General features: G+C 40.8%; 1 protein-coding gene across 1 annotated transcript in view; it reads right to left on the bottom strand.

Annotated features, from left to right (window-relative positions):
• Positions 1 to 20,050, bottom strand: part of LOC135467730 (sushi, von Willebrand factor type A, EGF and pentraxin domain-containing protein 1-like) — a 78,013-nt gene that overhangs the window by 37,323 nt on the left and 20,640 nt on the right. Inside the window, exon 2 of the mRNA XM_064745554.1 lies at positions 3,563 to 3,700. Coding sequence (XP_064601624.1) covers positions 3,563 to 3,671 — 109 coding nt within the window. The 5' untranslated portion in view covers positions 3,672 to 3,700. The remainder of the gene's footprint in view (positions 1 to 3,562; positions 3,701 to 20,050) is intronic.

The raw sequence follows: 20,050 nt of genomic DNA, 5'->3' as shown, positions 1-20,050 counted from the left end.
TGATTGCCTGTAAATTATAAATAAGTCCGCTCGGTCAGCGTTGTAAATTCAGGCCAAATAAGGCCCCTCGGTGGCAGGCAGCTTGCCCCTTTTCTGTGTTCATCCGTTGACATTTGGCCAAACTGTCCATCACTAGTGGACCACTTTACCACGAGTCAGTCTGAAGGTCAAAGCGTGTCCGCACTCTGACGATGAACACATGCTCACGGGCTCTGAGGGAGGCCACTAATGGCGCGTCAGTGATACAGGGGTCAAAGTGGCTCCCTCTTTGGCCTCGGTAAGCACACCCTAAAACAGAGTTTTCTACATTTATATATACGTTATGCCTTAGGATGATGCCCGCCAGGAATGATTAATATGGAAATTAAAGACGTTTTATCCTTCTCGTGATGAATGAAGAGGTGCCTTTAAGAGCCCATTGTGGAAGAAACGGTTAGAGAAACATACCACCAAAAGAATCAAGGCCATCAAATATAGAATGAAATGTAGTAAGTAAATAATTTTACCAGAAGTAGGCTATATAATCTACTAATCTATACTGACTACTATCCGAAACAATTGCCGACCCGTTTCTCTTTCCTTTTGTTTCCTCTGCAAAAAGCACCATGTAGTTAAAGTGATACAAAGTGACAGCAGATGTAATGTCACGCCATACCACCGTTCCGGTTATCAGAGCACTTACAATGACGTGCTTTTCTGAAACCACATTTTATTAAGAGGTAATTATTAATCTTTAATGATTTCATGACACTTATGGTGACCCCTCATTTTTCACTCACAGCGGTGGATTGAATTTTGTCAGAACTATGGTCAAATCCTTTGGACGTGACCTACATTCAAACTGCTTCCCTGGGTGGATTTGTTTTCTTGCTAATCGGCTAATCAATCTTCCGTTTTAGTTTTTAAAAGAAAACCTGACTTCTGAACAATTCTGTCATCTTTCATAAGCAATTTTAATACTTTTTCATATACGTCAGTCAAGCTCCAAAGCATTTGACCTCATCTTTATTAATTTAGATATTTAGTTTTAAAACTGAGATATTTCATGATTAAACGTTGTTTTTACATGCAGTACGATATGACATGAATGGAATAAAATATCGTACTACAACACGATAGCAATAAACATGCAATTATAATTTTACACCGATCCAGTGTGACAATATTCCTATAGCTAATAAGTAATAAAATTTAGCCATCATTATTAGTCTTAAAATTCATATCCAGTCTTGTAAGATAAAAGCTGGCCATAAACGCGTTGACGCTACGAGTAAATATGTGAAAAAGTACGAAGACATCCCAAATCGGTCGTGGGACGTAAAAGGTTACTCTGACACTTAAATATTTGACTGGTTATCTGACGGATAAGGATACGTCATTGAACTCTCTTCTACGGTCATTAAATCGTTTTTATTGTTGAAAAGTAGATCTGTATGCGATATCTATTATCTGCTGACAGCATCTCATTCCCGTCTGTATTTGGTCTCCAGATATATAATCTGATAAATGAGCTTATCTGGGTCGATGGTTTCTGGTGCTTCTCAATGACTTTCTTCTATGCCAACCCCCGTATGAGAGACGCTGCATGCCTGTCTGCTCTTCGGCTATCCGCCTAAGACTAAGATAATATTTGTATTGATCGAAGAATTTGGTGGGTTTTAGGAAAGTGGATGGGAAGCAGCTAAACTGCCCCTCAAGTAGACAGCGTGATAGACCCACAGTAGCATTATTGTCGATGTAAACCACCATACCATCTACAGCGTCTGCTAGGGATTATTTCCTACGGTGTGGTTATCGCCATGTAATTCACTAAAGATGGTTCTCGTTGAGATATCTGGGAACTTTTTGGGTTAAAGACCTCAAAAAACTGTCATTAATCTAAATAAATTGGACTTTATATTCAAATAATTCTTGACAACCTTCTTGTCATGCCGCCGCGTGATATCTTTTTATGGAATATTCAGCCAGTAAGAAAGCCCGTCTAAAAATGGCGCTTGCTTTGTAAGTCACGTGATTCGTTTGTGTAATCCTGTTCACTGCAATCTTCAAGAGGAATCATTCAGAAGAAAACTTAATGCTTTGGATCGCACAGAGGTTGTGGAGAGTTTATCAAGAGTTTGTACTGAAAAGTGTCTCAATTCGTACAAGGCGCTGCAATACAGATAAAAGGACCGAATCGCTTCACTTTTCGTGTAAGCGGCGTAAAAAAGGCGAGACAAATCACTTAGTAACGACCAACAGGCAACTCTGACCTAATTTACTGTCAAAGATACCGAACCCTCTTAAGCTACTAAAGAGCTATAATAAAAGTAGGTAATACAACTGAGAATGGTAATCAAGTGAAAAATTCGTGAAGTCACATTACATGGATTCCAAGTAACAGTGCGTGTACCAAATCTCTTCATCTCTTCCCTACACCGTAAAGCTGAAATCTGTACACTTAAAACACGAAATCCATCGTTTCTGTTCTTCGTCACAATATCGTGCAAAGCATAACTGGCAAGTTGTGTGGTTTCATACGGTCAAACTGAGGAGGGCAAATGTAAGGAATGACTGTTGCGATTAAGTCAACTCCTCAGTTAAATTCGGCATGGTTATGGAGGACGAACAGACCAGTAATTCTAAAGGATAGAAAATGGGATGAGTTAGCCATCATTTCACGTCAGGATAATTTCAGAAAGTGTTAAATGCGTGGTCTAACTCAAAACAGTTTTTAAAGTGCGAACATTTGTAGTCATCCAGTATGTATATTTTAAGCTCCAGTTGCGAGTATTAAGCCATAAGGTCTGCTATACTGGTGTACTATTGTAAATCGTCCATTGGAAGAGCAGGTGCCCGTCTGCAGTTTCATTCAGGTACGTGCAGCTTTGGTTTGTACATAAGCGTGCCTTAGAGATTGTCCACTTGGAAGGAGAACGTATGTAACTGTGTATCTAGTCACGGAGCTATAAACAAATGTGCAGTGCTGCACGATTTCTTTAATTAAAATATGAGCTTACAGCCTCGCGCATGCAGTGATGATCAATATAGTGGATAAGCTGACATGCAATATATCTGCCTGGGATTACGCTTAGCAGTTCTTTACTGGCATTTAGACAAAAATAAAGAATGGTCGAATAGAATACATGTTTCTACAGACACCGGCTACAAAGCACTTTTTCTGTACACAAATACATCATACCGTGACATTCGAATTCACTTTGTGTACACATGGAAACTGTCACACACTGTGATAAAAGAAACTGGAATACGCATTTAAATAATATAAAAAAATCAGAAATGATTAGCATACTATCGGCGAATTGTAAACACGAACTTAAAAGCAATTTAACGGTTTCCATGACCAGTATCCAGTGTGAACAAGAAATTGCTTTATGTCTGCCTTTAAACTTTAAACAATAAGCAACATAGATTTGAAATACTGTTAACCAAATGTAACAAAAAAGAATATAAAGCAACCTACATGTAACATAAGGTAACTCAGTTCGCACATTAAATCTGACGCATGTGACTTCAGGAAAATCGTCTCACGCAATATGAAGTATGTAAGACATAGGCCTACCTTTCGTCTCCTGTATACCACTTGAGGGGTTTTCAAATTCATTGGGGTTTTTGGGTGGTACCGAGATGACTAGGCCCCAAGTCAGCAACAGAGTGAGATACTGTAACATTCTGGAGATTGTTACAGTAACCGCTTCTCCTGAAAGCAGAAAAAAATGTTTTTAGTTAACACAGTGCGTTAGCACTTATAAGCAGACTGTTCTTGGCTAATACAATTTATTACCGCTTTATCTACAAAACTGTGAGTATGTACAACAAAATTTAAATATTTGTCCTTTATCCCTATTGTGGCATGCAAGAATCCCGCATAAGACACGAGGAGTTCCAAGTAAATGCTAAGTGGAATCGAACTCATTTAAGTAACTGGACAATACGTGTTTTAATGGTGTTTTCTGAGTTCATTTATTCTATTAATTTAATATAATCACATGAAAGCAAAACAATGTAAAGTGTCAAAGTCACAAAATCGCTTATCACGCAATAAACCCCGTGTACTGGCCTTATATACAACACAGTCAGGGGTCAACAAGTCTAGTTTTAATGGCAAACTGGAATACAGATGTTGCACGTTCCTTTTCCCCCTTTCTGAAAAACAGTGAAAAACAGTGGGTACTGACGAAGACATATTTCTTTTCAAAGCTATCTTCCCATCTGAAAGGCAGCAAAACGATTTTAACTGCTGGAAACTTTAGATAAAAACGTTTCAAACAGAGCTACCCGTGAACATTAACATTAGTCCTCCAAAAATATAAAAAGCAACTCCCATTACCCGGTGGCTTTGATGTATAGAAGGTACTACCGGCGACAAAGGACAGAACTGGGCACGCGGAAAAGTGCAAAGAGGCCTAGTAAATAATTAATCACATTTATAGGTAAGAGGAAATGGAAGGGGCCAATATCCCTGGGTTCTGTCTAGGGTTTTGACACTTGTAAAGGGAGCATCTGCCACCGTCCTGATCCATACATGACTTTAGTCGGGTCCTGCTATAGGTGAATAAAAGTGCCAGAAAGGCTAGACTTGACCCCACCGGGACTATCTGGGTGGACAGCACAAAATAAAACCAAAACAAACCAAAACATAAATCTCGGCCAATGCTGATTTTACCTCAAAAACATGATTTAACAACAAAAAAATGATTTGACCACAAAAAAGATCATTATTCCTTCGGATTTATGGTGAATTTTACACATTTTCTGATACATTCAAGGAAACAGTGATAATGTGGACAATCCATCGAACGGCCAGCGCCTGAATAGCAGTAAGAAGAATTGATACATTAATAACCAAACCATCCATAGTATGCGTAGGAAGCGTATAAAAGTAATAACGTGGGATGTGACGAAGGTCAGAATATAAAGACTAAACCAATATCTAACGGTATTTCGGGATCCAATCATGTTTCAGTGAATATTCATCAACATTATTTATATCCTCAATATGACATGTTTTCCGTCCCACCTTTCACAGACCACATGATTTATGAACAACGAGCAGTTCGAACAGTTATATGTCTATCATATGTCCCGTGGTTCCTCTCACTGGCACCCGTAATCTCTATCCCCAGTATACACGTACACTGCTTCTGACGATCATGCTGTTTCCGCTAATATGTCAACCCACATCAATCGAGGTGACCATCTTTCTCACAACACGCGTTCGTAAATCATAATTAAATACGTTACGTAACTCCTCATCCATCGAGAAATGTAATCGGAAGAGCCGGATTAAATCCCGCGTAGGGTCGAGTAGGGACTTAAAATTTCCAATCATTGTACTTCCTCCCTGAAAGGTCAGCCTTGATATTGAGACGTTTGTACTGTTTACATGATCACATGAATAGGACACCTACAGCTACTTCAAGGTCTATTACATAAAACAAGCCGAGTGATGGTCAGTGCACAGTGGTGGTGGTGGGGGGGGGGGGGTCGCATCTGGCATCCCTCACCCATTACAAACAAACAAATCCCTCACCCATTACACCCCACCTATTACAGACAAACGAATCCCTCACTCATTACACCCCACCTCTTACAGATAAACGCATCCATTACCCATTACACCCGATCGATTACAGACAAACGCACCTCTCAATCATTACACCCCACCTCTTACAAATAAACGCATCCATCGCCCATTACACCCGATCGATTACAGACAAACGCACCTCTCACTCATTACACCCCACCTCTTACAGACAAACGCATCCTCCCCCCCATTACACCGAATCAATTACAGAAAAACGCACTTCTCACTCATTACACCCCACCTATTACGGATAAACGCATCCATCACCCATTACACCCTATCGATCACACAAAAACGCACCTTTCACTCATTACACACCACCTCTTACAGATAAACGCATCCATCACCCATTACATCTTATCTATTACAGACAAACGCACCTCTCACTCATTACACCCCACCTCTTACAGATAAACGCATCCACCACCCATTACACCCTATCGATGACAGAAAAACGCACCTTTCACTCATTACACCCCACCTCTTACAGAAAAACGCACCTCTCACTCATTACACCCCACCTTTTACAGATAAACGCATCCATCAACCATTATATCCCACCTATTACAGAAAAATGCTTGCAACTCTCATTCACGCCACCCATTGCAGACAAATCGATCACTCGCTCGTTACACCCCATCTATTAGACCAATGCATCCTTTACCCATTACATCCGACCTATGGGTGTAGTGTCGCAGCTGCTGCCTTGTTCAACACTTTCAAACAAGAGCCAATACTTTGAAAATGACTACCAACACTGTTACAAACAAGTACTTTCTGAACCCATTACACACCACTTATTACAAACAAACGCATCTCTCATCCATTACACTCCAACTATTACAGACAAATGCATCCCTCACTCTTTACACTCCACCTATGGGTGGAGTGTCACAGCAGGTGTATTCATTCAATGCGTGTCACATATTACAGACAACCGCAACCTCCATCTACAGTAGACCACACTCATCACAGACAAAGGCCTTCACCCATTACACCTTACCTATTACATACAAACGCATCCCTCGCCCATTAGACCCAACCTATTACAGACAAACGCATTCCCCTCCTGCACTTCGCCCCACCTATTACCGACAAACGCCTTCCCCGCCAGCTCCGCCTCACTTATCACAGACAAACGCATTCCCGGCCTGCAAGTCGCGCACCCATTACAGACAAAATCATTCCCAACCTGCACATCGCCCACACCTATTACAGACAATATGATAGAAATATTGTCATAATGTGCTGTTACACCACAAGCAAAGGCACAATTGCTGCCATGTTACAAGATTGAATGAATGAATTAGGTACGTGGAACTTAACATTTTCAGTCATATGACGACGAGGAGTCTTTAGGTGAGTATACATTTACTGTGTATTCTTGTGGCAGTGCGAGTCAAGGCCGCCAAAGTGCTGCTGCCACTGAAGTACCATGCCGAAGGCACCAGATATCACACCCCGCCCAGTCACATTATATTGGAACAGGGTCGACCAGTCATGTTTCATGCTGAGCGCCAAGCGAGGTAGCAACAAGTACCATTTTTAACGTTTTGGGTATGACCCGGCCAGGGTTTGATACCGGGTGTTCCATCTTCGAGGCGGGCGCTCTGACCATTATGCCACCGAAGAGGTCCATGTTTTTATGTTTGGGGAAGTAGATACCAGAATTTAAACAACATTAAAGGGCAAGATGACACCGTGATCTAACACATTCAAACTGTATTCCGCCATTACCCGAACGTACAACCAATCGGGAGTTTCAAAAACTATACTTGTTCTCAGGTACGGACTTTGCATGTATGTTACGGTACATTACATCTCTCCCTTTTTAAAAACAAGTTACAGTTATCCTTTTCCTTTTTTCTTAGATCTTCTGAAAGACATACTAAAGAAACACGGGGTCAACTTATAAAGTCACTTTCACAATGTCACTGATGATTCGTTTCAATAATGTCATTTCCATTAAATATAATCACTTTGAAAAATGTCTTAAACTTTATATTAACCAAAATCAATTGTGATAAACTTAAGGAAAAATATGAGGATGAAGTAGGCTGCTTCATACTTTATATTAACCAAAATCAATTGTGATAAACTTAAGGAAAAATATGAGGATGAAGTAGGCTGCTTCATAGACTCTCTGTGGTTACGGGGATTATTCTGCCCCATAAGTCACTAGCAGAATATATATAGTCTACACCACATAGTCCTGGAGATATTTTGGAGGTCGTCTGTCACGACGTGATCTCACACTTGATGGTTCACACAAAGTTTCAGTCTCGTCACAAGAACTGTCGTCATTCACAACCCCGCTCTGCTGAACTTCTGACTCACTTGCACGGAAGCGACTATTTAGAGGTTCTGTAGGATCGTCCTTATATTTGTGTACATGTGATGAGTTTCGCTCGTAGTGGACACGTTCTGTTGACTTCAGTGTTAACTGGTTTCCAAATTTGTCGACAAGTTCGTAAGGCACGTCAGCATGCATATCTGGTTGATAGTTTGTTCCTCCGTTTTTGTTGTAACGCAACAGTATCTCCAGGTAAAACGTCACTTGGTTGGGCATGTCGTCATGTGGTCTACGTTGTCCTCACTTTTCTGTTTCCGTTCACAATCCGTATCACGAACAGTCGTGTCATGTACAGTTTTCTGATGAGCTATCAGTTGAGGCATCTTGGTTCGAATGTTTCGTCCATACAACGATTCAGAAGGAGTGTCACCTGTTGTACTGTGTTGAGTTCATCTGTAGGCCAATTAGAAATGATGCAGTTCCTTCTTCCAATCCTTCCCTTCAGCCTGAGCGATCTTCATACATTTCAGTAGTGTCCTGTTCTGCGTTTCCACTTCACCATTTGCTTGTGGCTACAACGGTATAGTGAGCTTGTGGTCAATGCCATACTATTTCAGATAAGACTTGAACTCCGATAGAAAGAAATTTGCTCCGTTATCTCTTTTCAAAGACTCTAGGTAACCATGCGTACAGAACATTTTCTCCATGCTCTTAATCAGTATTCCTGAATCCGTTGTCTTTATCATGTCAACCTCAAAGAAACGGCTGTAGTAATCTACTACTACAAGAATATGGTTACCATCAGGAAGTGGTTCCAATATGTCTGCTGCTACCATTTGCCAGGGGCCGGACGGTAATGGAGTTGATTGAATTGGTTCTGGTACTGTTGGACGTGAAACCAATTGGCACCCATGACATGATTTGCACTTATTTTCCATCTCTTTATTTGCACCTGGCCACCATATATACTACTGCGCAATCTCTGTTTGCTTTTCATGATTCTCTGATGGCCCTCATGAGCAAGGTTCACAACTTGCGTCCTTAAAGCTTTGGGAATTACTATTCTGTGTCCACAAAATACTAACTGTCCTAATATTGAAAGTTCAGTCAGAATTGTTTTATATCCTGTTGGTGAATTATCCCAACTGCCTGTGCGCATACAATTTCTCACATTAGTAAGTTCTTGATCCACTGCTGACTGTCTCTCAAATGTGGGAGTCGGAATATTGACTGGTAACGCAATCTCAGCAACAAAAGCAACAAAATGTATTCCTCCCCATCACTGGGCTCCTGTGATTTGTCTGTATTTTCACGGAGACGTCATGACAATGAGTCGGCAATGTTACTGTGTCCTGAAATATGTCGAACTTTGTAAGTATATGGCTGTAGACGTAAAATCCTCCTCTCTACCCTCGCGCTTCGTTTGGATTTTGGGGAATATATCAACTCCAAAGGTTTGTGGTCAGTCAATAGTTCAAAAGTCTTTCCAAACAAGTAGGTGTAAAGTCTTTCACACGCCCACGCTAGTCCCAACGCTTCCTTTTCCGTCTGGGAGTACCTACGCTCTACATTTGTCAAGCTGCGGCTAACATACGAAATTACTCTGTCTTCACCATTTTGGTTCTGGACGAGTACTGCGCCTAAACTGGCTGGGCTGGCATCAGCAATCACTTGTGTAGCGGCTGTCTTGTCATAATAACATAATATCTTTGCACTGGCTAGTCTCCGCTTCAACTCATCAAATGATTTCTGTGTTGCCTGGTCCCAGATAAATGGTTGATTCTTTCTAGTTAACTTTCTAGAGGTTCTGATATTGTTGCCAAGTCTGGAATGTATCGTGCGGTGAAGTTGACTAGTCTTAGAAAACTTCTTACCTCGCTGGCATTCTGTGGTGCCCTGCTGTTCACAACTGCTCTGAGTTGTTCCCCTGCTGGACTGATACCTCTCTCTGACATCACGTGACCCATAAAAGTAAGAGTAGACATGTTAAACTTGCATTTGTCTTCAACTAAAGTCAGATCTTTCTCACGGATCTTCTGTAATGCATGTCTCAATCGACGGTCATGCTCTTCCTGATTCGGTCCGTGTACAAATATGTCATCCTGTAAATTTGTAATGCCTTCACAGCCTTGAAGAACTTGCTCAATTAGTCTTTGGTATATTTCAGGAGCACAACTCACGCCAAACATAAGGCTTTTGTAACGATACAGTCCTTTATGTGTTACAAATGTCGTGATCTCTCTGGATTCAGAACTTAATTCAACTTGGTGATATGCCCATCTAATGTCCAGTTTATAGTAGGTATAGGGTGTCTCTCACGTAATACTGCAGTGTTAGCCTGTCTCATGTCGACACAAAGCCGGATGTCTCCATTTTTCTTCGGTATTACTACAACTGGGGATACCCAGGTTGTTGGCCCCTCTACTCGCTCAATGATATTGAGTTTTTCTAGCTCATTTAGTTTGTTTTCTAATTTGTCTCTTAGCTGGAAGGGTACACGTCTTACTTGCTGTGCTACAGGTCGCACAGGTATCAGTAGGAATTTTCAGCTGAAAATCTCTTAGCTTTCCAAATCCTGTGGAACTGTCTCTTAATTAATTCACTATGCTGCTGTCTAGTTGTGTTTTCACAGTGTTTACTGCATGTCCTAACCTTAAAACACCAAGTTGTTCTGCTGAATCTTTACCCAACAATGGCTGACTTTGACCTTCAGTCACAACAAACTGCTATTTGACGGTCGTCTACACAGATGTCCGCTACGAAAGTTCCAACTGTTTTCAGTGGTTTACTGTTCCCATATCCATACAGGATTTTCTCACCTTTCTTGGGCTGACATTTAATTTTTCGTAGTTTCAGTTTCTCCCATAGTTGTTTGTCACTGACATTACAACTTGCACCAGAATCGATTATCAACTGAAGTTTTACTCCCGCTAACGTCACGTTGACTTTCTCTGAACTGCTAGATGGCTCATTTAAGGGTAATACGAACTCGTCACCACTGTGAGATTTGCTTTGTGAAGTGTCTACATGATGAACTTTTCCAGTGTTTTCCTTCAGTTTAGTTTCACAACAACTTTTGAAATGACCCTTGAAATGACACCGATCGCATTCTTTGCCAAGAGCAGGACATTTCTGGTCTCTGTATGTATGGCCTAAATATCCACAAGAAAAGCACCTGACATTTTTATTTGCTGTTTGGTTAGGCTTTTTCCTATGGGAATTTGAATGTGACTTGGAATTTTGTGTCTCTTTGTTTTGGAGGGTTCTGCTTTTTAACATATACTTTAGCAATTTCTTCCGTTCTCCCTTCAATGTCTTTAGCTTGAATTTCCGACATTTCCATGGGTCTGGCTATCTCACAAAGTTTCTGAAGAGTCAAATTTCTACCTTTCTCCAGCAACTTTCTACGTAGTGAATGGGAATTACACTTCTCGATCACTTGATCACTTATCCGCTCATCTACATCGTCAAAAGAACAAGATTCGGCTTTCTGGCGTTGCCTAGTGATGTACTGATCAACTGATTCCGTTTCCATCTGACACATATTCCGAAATGAATGTCTTTCATAGGGCATGTTGACTTCTGGCGAAAAATGGTTGTTCAAGGATGACAGACATTTAGTGAATACATTCTCACCTTCGCCTTCCGGTAGCGTGTAGAACACATCTTCCACATCCATACCTGCACAATGAAGTAGTAAGGCTCGTTTTTGTGCATTATCTGTCACATCTCTTCCTTCCACATGTAGCTGAAAAGCGTGCAGCCAACCTTTCCATCGGCTACAAAGGGACGCAGTATCGCTGTTGCAGCAAAATGTGGGAGTCCGCCAAGTTCAGGAAGTTGCACGCCTGCCATACTCACTGAGAAATGTCAATCGTTTATCCTCGTCGCCAACTGTTATGTTTGGGGAACCAACATTAAATAACAAGATGAAAACGTGATCTAACAAACTCAAACTGTATTCCGCCATTGCCCGGACGTACAACCAATCGTGAGCTTCAAAAACCAGACTTGTCCTCAGATAGGGACTTTGCATGTACGTTAGAGTACATTACACATGTTACAAGAGACAATGGTCATATTGAGTAGAGCCTTTTGTACCGTTTACATGGGCACTAATATTTAAACACCACTGAAACTTTCTCAAGAGAGATTCTACATCGGCCGATCCCATTAACGTATTTCATCCTAGTGGATCGTGGAGCGTCTGCACTCTTGATACTTTACTTACTATTTCCAGAGACGCCATCCACACTAATGTTAAAGACTGCCGAAATTTCACTAGAGATGCTTCACCGGCTGATTCCGTCAACGTATTGTCCGTGGATCCGAGTGCATCTGAACTCGGGTACTGCAGTTGTCAGTGACAACAGGCATCGTTCTGTTCGTGGATCCCTAGTGTATCTGTATTCGGGAACTATAGCTGTCACTGACAACAGAATCGTTCTGCTCAGCATCGGACATGGACTACACCTAATGGCATCCAAATTTATGAATTCACCGAAACGGTTTGGCACCACTTGTTGAACACGTTATGGTAGTTTTGTACTGAGTTATTAGATTATATTTTGACTTTAGCACAGATACGTACGATGTGTACTGTTCGGCCATGTCATCAATATTCATTCTGACGATCCTTTTATAGATTTTCAACAAAGTAGGCGGAGCTTAAGTGCGGAATCCAGCTATGTGATTGGCTAACCAACAAAATAGGTGCACGTCATTCACAAACCTGTTAAAATCCTATAACTATCATTGACGTGGAAAATAAATGTTTCCCTCCAAACGTGTAAAACTTCTCAAGTAATTGCAGACTTAAAAACCAACAATCAAAATCGCCAAAAGACGTAATAATTCCCTTTATCCACGACGTTAATTAAAAAGCTTATCTCACATTTACAAGAGTTGACGTATGCATAAAAATTACCATATGCATGAAACTTGCTTACGCGCAAAATAGTTGGCTTAAGAAAACGGTAGGACCTATGTTTCAAGAGTAAACTTCACAAAAATTGTACATTAAAACGATGCCATCATGAGTAAGTACTGCCATCAAACGCTACCTGGAGTATATCTACCACCTTCTTAACCATATTTTATATAAGCCGCTATGAGAGGGAAGTATGTTTAGTATTCTTTGGACAATTATTGGACAAGGCCTGCTCTGTGTGACTGTTAGCCTAATTTGAAGTCTTGTTTACATAATCGAATCTTAAAGACGTCGTCGGGTGGAAGTATACCCTATTAAAGTCCTATTTAAACTTAGACATCTGATAAAGCGCCTAATTTAGCAAAAGAAGAAAGGGAACAAAAACTGTGCGATGGTCATTACCGCAAATTTCAACTTCCCGATCTCGCGAGGTTTTCGAAGCAGTAACGATATCAGATGGCAGTGTCACGTGACATGAATGGTGGTGGTTTGCTGCCGGATATGGTGTGTTTGACTTCCCCTTCGTCTTGGGTAGACGATATCCGTTGGGAAACAGTTCGTTAAGGTGACATCAACAAGTCATTATCCTACAAGTCTAAGAGAAGTATATGCATCAGCTCAGCAAATCGACAAAAAGACAGCCCCGGATCGATACAAACAGGGATCAAGTCGACATTAATTTCGTCAGTTGAATGTTCTTTTGTGAAATGAATGTCGCCGCTAATGACGGATGAAACTGACCAGGGGCTAACCAATAATTTTGTAAAGTACAGAGGCTAAAACGGAAAACACACTCATTAAGATCGCGAAAGTTCACGTAAGAAACGCGATCAGAGAATATAGCTTCCCAAAGCCCATCACTGCCTTCTTATCTAATATGCCTGATTTGTTTCGCTTACATTTTAACGAGTCTTTACGCGTACTGAGCATTCCGTTTTTGCTCAAATAACAAACTAAGTTACCTTCAAAGAAAGTGTTTTGAACGCATTTTTCCTTAAAATCACGGGCATAAATTAATAACATATTCATTTTCAAACAGTGTTTGCAGCTTATTCTGGTGGCGAAAAGGTCATATGTGACCGTGAGTCTATTTTCTTTGACCCTATGGGTTGAAATAAACATTCGTATGTCAGCGGTCAACCATTATGGACCTTCAATAACGTTCAATTCCCAAAACGACGTTTAACTCAAACCACCAAAGAACACAGAAATTATATAAAGTACGAAATGTAGACGCAGTTTTTAATGATGTCGCAAGGTATGTTTTAGGCGAGTGAATGAAATTAGGAATCAAATCGTCTACCGTAAAGTTGTCGATACTAGAAATGTGTATTCTCATTTGCTCTTTACCGCTGTTTAAAAGTCCAACGTGGCGATCTAATTCAACATGATGAAACACAGGCCCTAAAGCCCCGAGTTAAGCAGGATTAGACACAGTCATGAAGCAGGATGCCGGAGATCCTTTGACGCCCTGTCAGTATTTACTAAACGTCTTAAGTTCAAGTGTATGTCTTGTAATTTGAAGATTGTCATGAAAGGTATAATAATTAACGACCGGCAACATTGATTTCTGGTTGACTGATGATTTGAACATCAGTTGATTTTAGTCTCAGGTTTAGAAGCCGTATAGCACATCAGTGGCATTTCGCTTCTCTCCTGTACGTATAGCTCTCTTGGAAATAAAAGGGTTCTTTCACAAGCACTTTCCCGTCCTTGAGAATCTTTTCCTGTCATGTTTACAAATACCATAACAGTACGGATACATGCACCAAAGCACGCTACCGAAGTGCTACGCAGTCTGGTACACCGGGGGAAATAGAGCATACCCACGAAAATATGTGGTCAGTTTGTCCGTCCTGAATTAGCAAAACAAGCCGATCCAATGTCCTTGTAATTTCCAATTGCCTTGAACGAAAGCCAACGTCATTTCCTTGGCATATAATTTACCAAAAAATGGTAATAATTCAAACATTTTTCTCTTAGACAAATAACCACTTAATGCATTCCAAGATTAATTTACCCACTGGTTAGGATTTCCAATGAATGTTAGTAACAAAAAATGTGCACCATAAATGTCACAGAAAACAATGAGCTATGTAGGATAAGAGCAAAGGCGAATAACTGTTTTTGTAGTAAACCTGCATCGTGTGTTACTTTCCCCGATTTATCAATATTGAGGTGGTCGTAGCTAATATCATCTATTCAAAGCGTCAAATTTTACAGAATTATGACAGATTCTCTCGAGGTAACCACTTCTTTGGAGCCTTTTGTCGAATCTTTCTTTAGCTTCGCCTCCAATGATCAGTGTCTTAATGTCGGACGTTAATGACTTTGGAAGAATGAAGAACAGCTGCCAAGAAATGCGTATTCTAAGTTAGACGGCGAATGTTTTCTCTACACTGAGTCGTGTAACAATTGTTCTAGCTCTGTTTTGAACAGCTTGTGTGTTTCACTATTCTTCCTTATATTTGCCGGATATATTTATGGTAAATTCTAGCAATATATCGACAGTATTAACGGAACGCGTTGCCCGCAAGACAGTTAAAGTTGTGTTTTTTATGGTGCATCAGGCATTCACTGATGAAACGTTCGAAACCAGCTGTTGCTGAATCGACGGCGGCCTTATATCAGGAGTTTTATCTAGTACTTTCTTCACCAATAAATCTGTCTCGAGTTATATAAGTGAAATATTCTCGAGGACGGCGTGGAAACCGATTCCAGTCAATAAACATAAATGCAGAACAGTTGTCTTAGAACGATTGCTGTTTTGCTCTATATGGGGCATTGATATATTGGAACCTCATCACTTAGATTTACACATACGCTGATAAATAAGGCTATGCCTTTCTGTGCTAAATTTTCGAATGAATGAGGTAATTTTGGAAACGGTCTAACGTAAAACCAATTGATCAGGTTCGATAAATAAATATTCTTTCAAACAATTTCCCAGTCGTCATGTAAGATGAGTTCGAAATGAAAAGCTGCCTGAACAAGGGTGTCTGCATGAAGCCGTGTCGTGATCTGACTGCAGGCTTCACATGGAATCTGTGCTTGATTCACCACTGCTTGAAAACAAGACGCCTTGAGTAATTGGCTCTTCAAAGACATGAAATGAAATTTAACACGTCACAGCTGCTTCGTCCGCTCTTATGCTGGTGTTGTATTTGTATGATCGGAGCCAGGAGGTCGGTCTGATGAAGATCGATCGATTTGGGATAGATTGGCCCCTTAAGATAAAGCATGAGCTAGTTAGACAGAGCCTTCACACGGAGGCGTGAGCCGTAACACGCACGGTTTAAGAACGCCCGTATAGGGTGCAAATTCAATCCACTTTCACGTGGTAGGAGCGCTTTCATATAAAGCAATGCGGTGTGAGCATGTTGCCCAAATCATTGTCAAAATCAAGTCACGTTACATCCTTTGTATGATATTTCGATCTATTGCATATACTTAGCTCTGTTATATATTTAACCATTGATACAAATGTACCATGAAGTGGTCAACCATAATGGGCATTCCTGGCCAATAATCACAAAACCAATTTCTAAACCAGTGTTCCACACAAGACACAAAGGACTAAGAAAGTATATAACGTAGGAAATTATAATGGATCCATGGAAGAGATGCACTGATAACTGAAAGACGCAAAAATATGGCCTGTTACAGGCTTCAATTTTTATACAGGGACACACCAACGAAGGTTTCGCTAACGGACAAACAGTTCATTAAAATCTACTTTAAAAAATTATGGCCAGAGTGTGATTGCATTAAGTAAGATCCATAGAAAAGACTACAGCATGGAGAGTAAACTAGAGCAGAGACGACAATAGAAGTATTCCGCGAACACACGGAATATGAAAACTTGAGTACCAGATTGCGAAAGGAAAAGAGGGTAGTTTGACCATGGCATAAGAAAAGCGACTATGGGTGCTCCAAGGAAGAGTGACTATGAGGGTTATACACATCGAAAGATTTTAGGCGTTTTAGGTATATGATATATGTTGTAGAAAGAAAATATAATTTCTACTTCTACAGCAAAAGACAACAAACCCAATTACATTAAAGGTATTAAAAATTAAAAACTTATATAATTTATGATCTACTAAATTGACTTGTTTTATTGTTACTAAATTAAACTGTTTTATGAATATTCCTATCATTGTGTGATAGAGGAAGCAGAATGGCTAATTGCTCTTTCAGTTTAGGTGAGCAAATCAGTCTTGCTTGGGCGATTAGAGGCAAACACAAATGCAAAATCTGTTCCAATGATAACTGTCCAAGAGATCATACAATTCTATGATTCTGACTCTTGCAACGTATTGCTTATGGCATACGATTTCGCATGATTCTGGCTAATGAAGTAAATAAAAAACAATTCGCATAGTTCATTCAGGCCAAGTCAGAACGACCTCGTTGCCACTTCACCAATTCAAAACTCCCAACTCTACCTCTCACTATTTGACCTGTGTCGACCTTAGCTGAACTCAGTTATACGCCACCATTTTCTCCCCACTGAACACTTACAGCAATCAACAAAAGGCTCGTCAGGGAGATACACGTCTCCACAGACTGGTGATGATGGGCTTGGTAATGCCTTTAGGCTCGCACTGACGTTGTAGCCAGCTGCACTGTGTCCGTCCTACTAGGCCCCGCAGAGGTTGTCGGTCCGACCATCGACTAACAACTTCAAGCCAGAAATATACAGGAAGTCCCACTTAGCTGATTGACTCCGAACGCCGCCCCATTCGATGGCATGAACACAAAAGGCGTTGGGAACAGATAAGTTTAACACAAAGTACCGACCAGCTGGTATGATTGGTATTCGATCACACAGAACAACTGACAAAAAACCTATCATCTAGGTCTCTTCCGATCTTAACCTTAGTGGGGGGTTTTGACTCGTTCTCGATAAGGCTCAGATTGTATCAATCACCAAATCCCTAGTATCAAGCCCCAACAGTAAGCAATCATTACGTCACAAGAAAATGGTGACTATGGCGGTGTCATTTTCATTATCTTCCTGATTGGTTTTTCGTTTTACTCAACATTGTTATTTCACCCTTTTCACGTCATGCGTCATATCCATTTATTTACTTCGTTTTTATGCAAGGCGTAAAACTAATATGAAGGCGATTGAAGTAGTGGATTCAGAAAACGAGGTATAGCCGGGTGGAAATCACCTTATCTCGTCAGACACCTGGCAAACCTCCTAAATTTAAACCAAAATCGAACGAGGGGCACAATGATACAACCCACGTACTACCGGAGAGGAAGCCCCCATGAGCTGGACTTGAACTCACGGCGACCGGAGATTGATACAAACACACCGTCTAGTTGATAAAGAACTAGTAGTCTTCTAAAAAGGCAAACGAAATGTGTTAAAAACCACGCGGCTTCGACCCACTTCCCATTCTCCATCTTTATGACATCTGGAAAGACACATACAAACTCCCACGTCGTCTTTTCAAGCCGTTGGAGAGATAGTAGACGCCTTTGCATACTGAGAGCAATGGTCTTGAGGTATTGGCCAACATGGTAAAATGTTTTTCCGCCCACACCGTTAATATAGGTCCCCACTTTAACAGCTATAGATTTAAATGACGAGACATATGGTGCGTTACCCATGCTATTAAACCATGCCACCTAGGTCAATTTACAGGTCAACGTGACCGACAGCTATTTCATCACACATTAATAAACACTTTTATATCAGATTTTCGAACGCTTCGGTGACCAAATGGTTAGAGCATATGCCTCGAAGTCGGGTCACACCAAAGACATTATAAACGGTACTTGTTGCTGCTTTGCACTGAGAGGTTAGACCGAGGAAACAGGACTGGTTGGCCCGATGTCAGTATAATGTGACTGGGTGGAGTGTTATGTCTGGTGTCTATTGCATGAGACTTCAGTGGTGACAGCATTTAGACAGCATGGACTCGCTCTGCCACAAGAAGACACTGTATATGTACCCACACCCAATGACTCCATGTTGTCACATGACTTAAAAACTGTTGAATACGACGTTAAACCCCATACATCACAGATTTGTAGGAACTAGTTTTTGATGCATGCTTTTCAACCAATACATCTTCTAAGAGGCTTCTTAACGTTAAGAGGCCAAAATAACTTGTCACTAGATTTTACTATCAATTTTTTTAATGTTGTGTTCCGAAAGTGGAGACCAAATTGCATATAGTCAGTTTAGTAGGTTAATCCAGTTTACAACATCGTAAAGCAATGATGGTGGATATGCCAGCATGTACCAGGATGTCTGATAATAAGTTCACTTTTGATGAATTGTTATACAAACAAAAGCAGACAATATCACACAAACATTCGAATTTCAAGAAAAAATTTTAAGAATTAATTCTCAACTAAATATTGGTTATAAGACATAACGTTGACAGAGAACTAATCTGGACGGAAACACAGTCACATCTGTTGTCCTGATAGTATACCTAACCTATACGATAGGAAACTGGTCTTTGGCAATTTGACTTTGTGGACTTTGTTCCACTGGCTAGTTGCCTGAACTGTAATTTGGATACTTCCCTTATTTTAAACAGGGTGATATGTGTTGGTCTCTAAAGTACGGAAATATAATTCCGTCGTATAAGAAGGGTCGGTTAGGAGAGGAACAAATTTCAAGGAGAATTTCAAAGCAATGCTAACTAAAAGCTAACGGAGCAGAGTAAAAGTTTGAAATATATGTACTTAATATTTGGCAGCAGGTAGAATATCGAATGAGACACAATATTGATATAGCTCACTTGCCTTGTTACTTTGCAAACTATCAAACTATTATCATGCACATTGCCCAAGAAACCCCTTCGTCGAATACACAGCACATTGCCCAAGAAACCCGCTCGTCGAATACACAGCACATTGCCCAAGAAACCCCTTCGTCGAATACACAGCACATTGCCCAAGAAACCCCCTCGTCGAACACACAGCACATTGCCCAAGAAACCCGCTCGTCGAATACACAGCACACTGCCCAAGAAACCCCTTCGTCGAATACACAGCACATTGCCCAAGAAATCCCTTCGTCGAACACACAGCACATTGCCCAAGAAACCCCCTCGTCGAACACACAGCACATTGCCCAAGAAACCCGCTCGTCGAATACACAGCACATTGCCCAAGAAACCCCCTCGTCGAACACACAGCACATTGCCCAAGAAACCCCCTCGTCGAATACACAGCACACTGCCCAAGAAACCCCCTCGTCGAATACACA

This window comes from Liolophura sinensis, chromosome 6 (genome assembly GCF_032854445.1).
Source record: "Liolophura sinensis isolate JHLJ2023 chromosome 6, CUHK_Ljap_v2, whole genome shotgun sequence".
NCBI classification, from domain to species: Eukaryota; Metazoa; Mollusca; class Polyplacophora; order Chitonida; family Chitonidae; genus Liolophura; species Liolophura sinensis.
The sequence above is the reverse complement of the archived record's forward strand: the minus strand, read 5'-3'. Positions and strand labels throughout refer to the sequence as shown.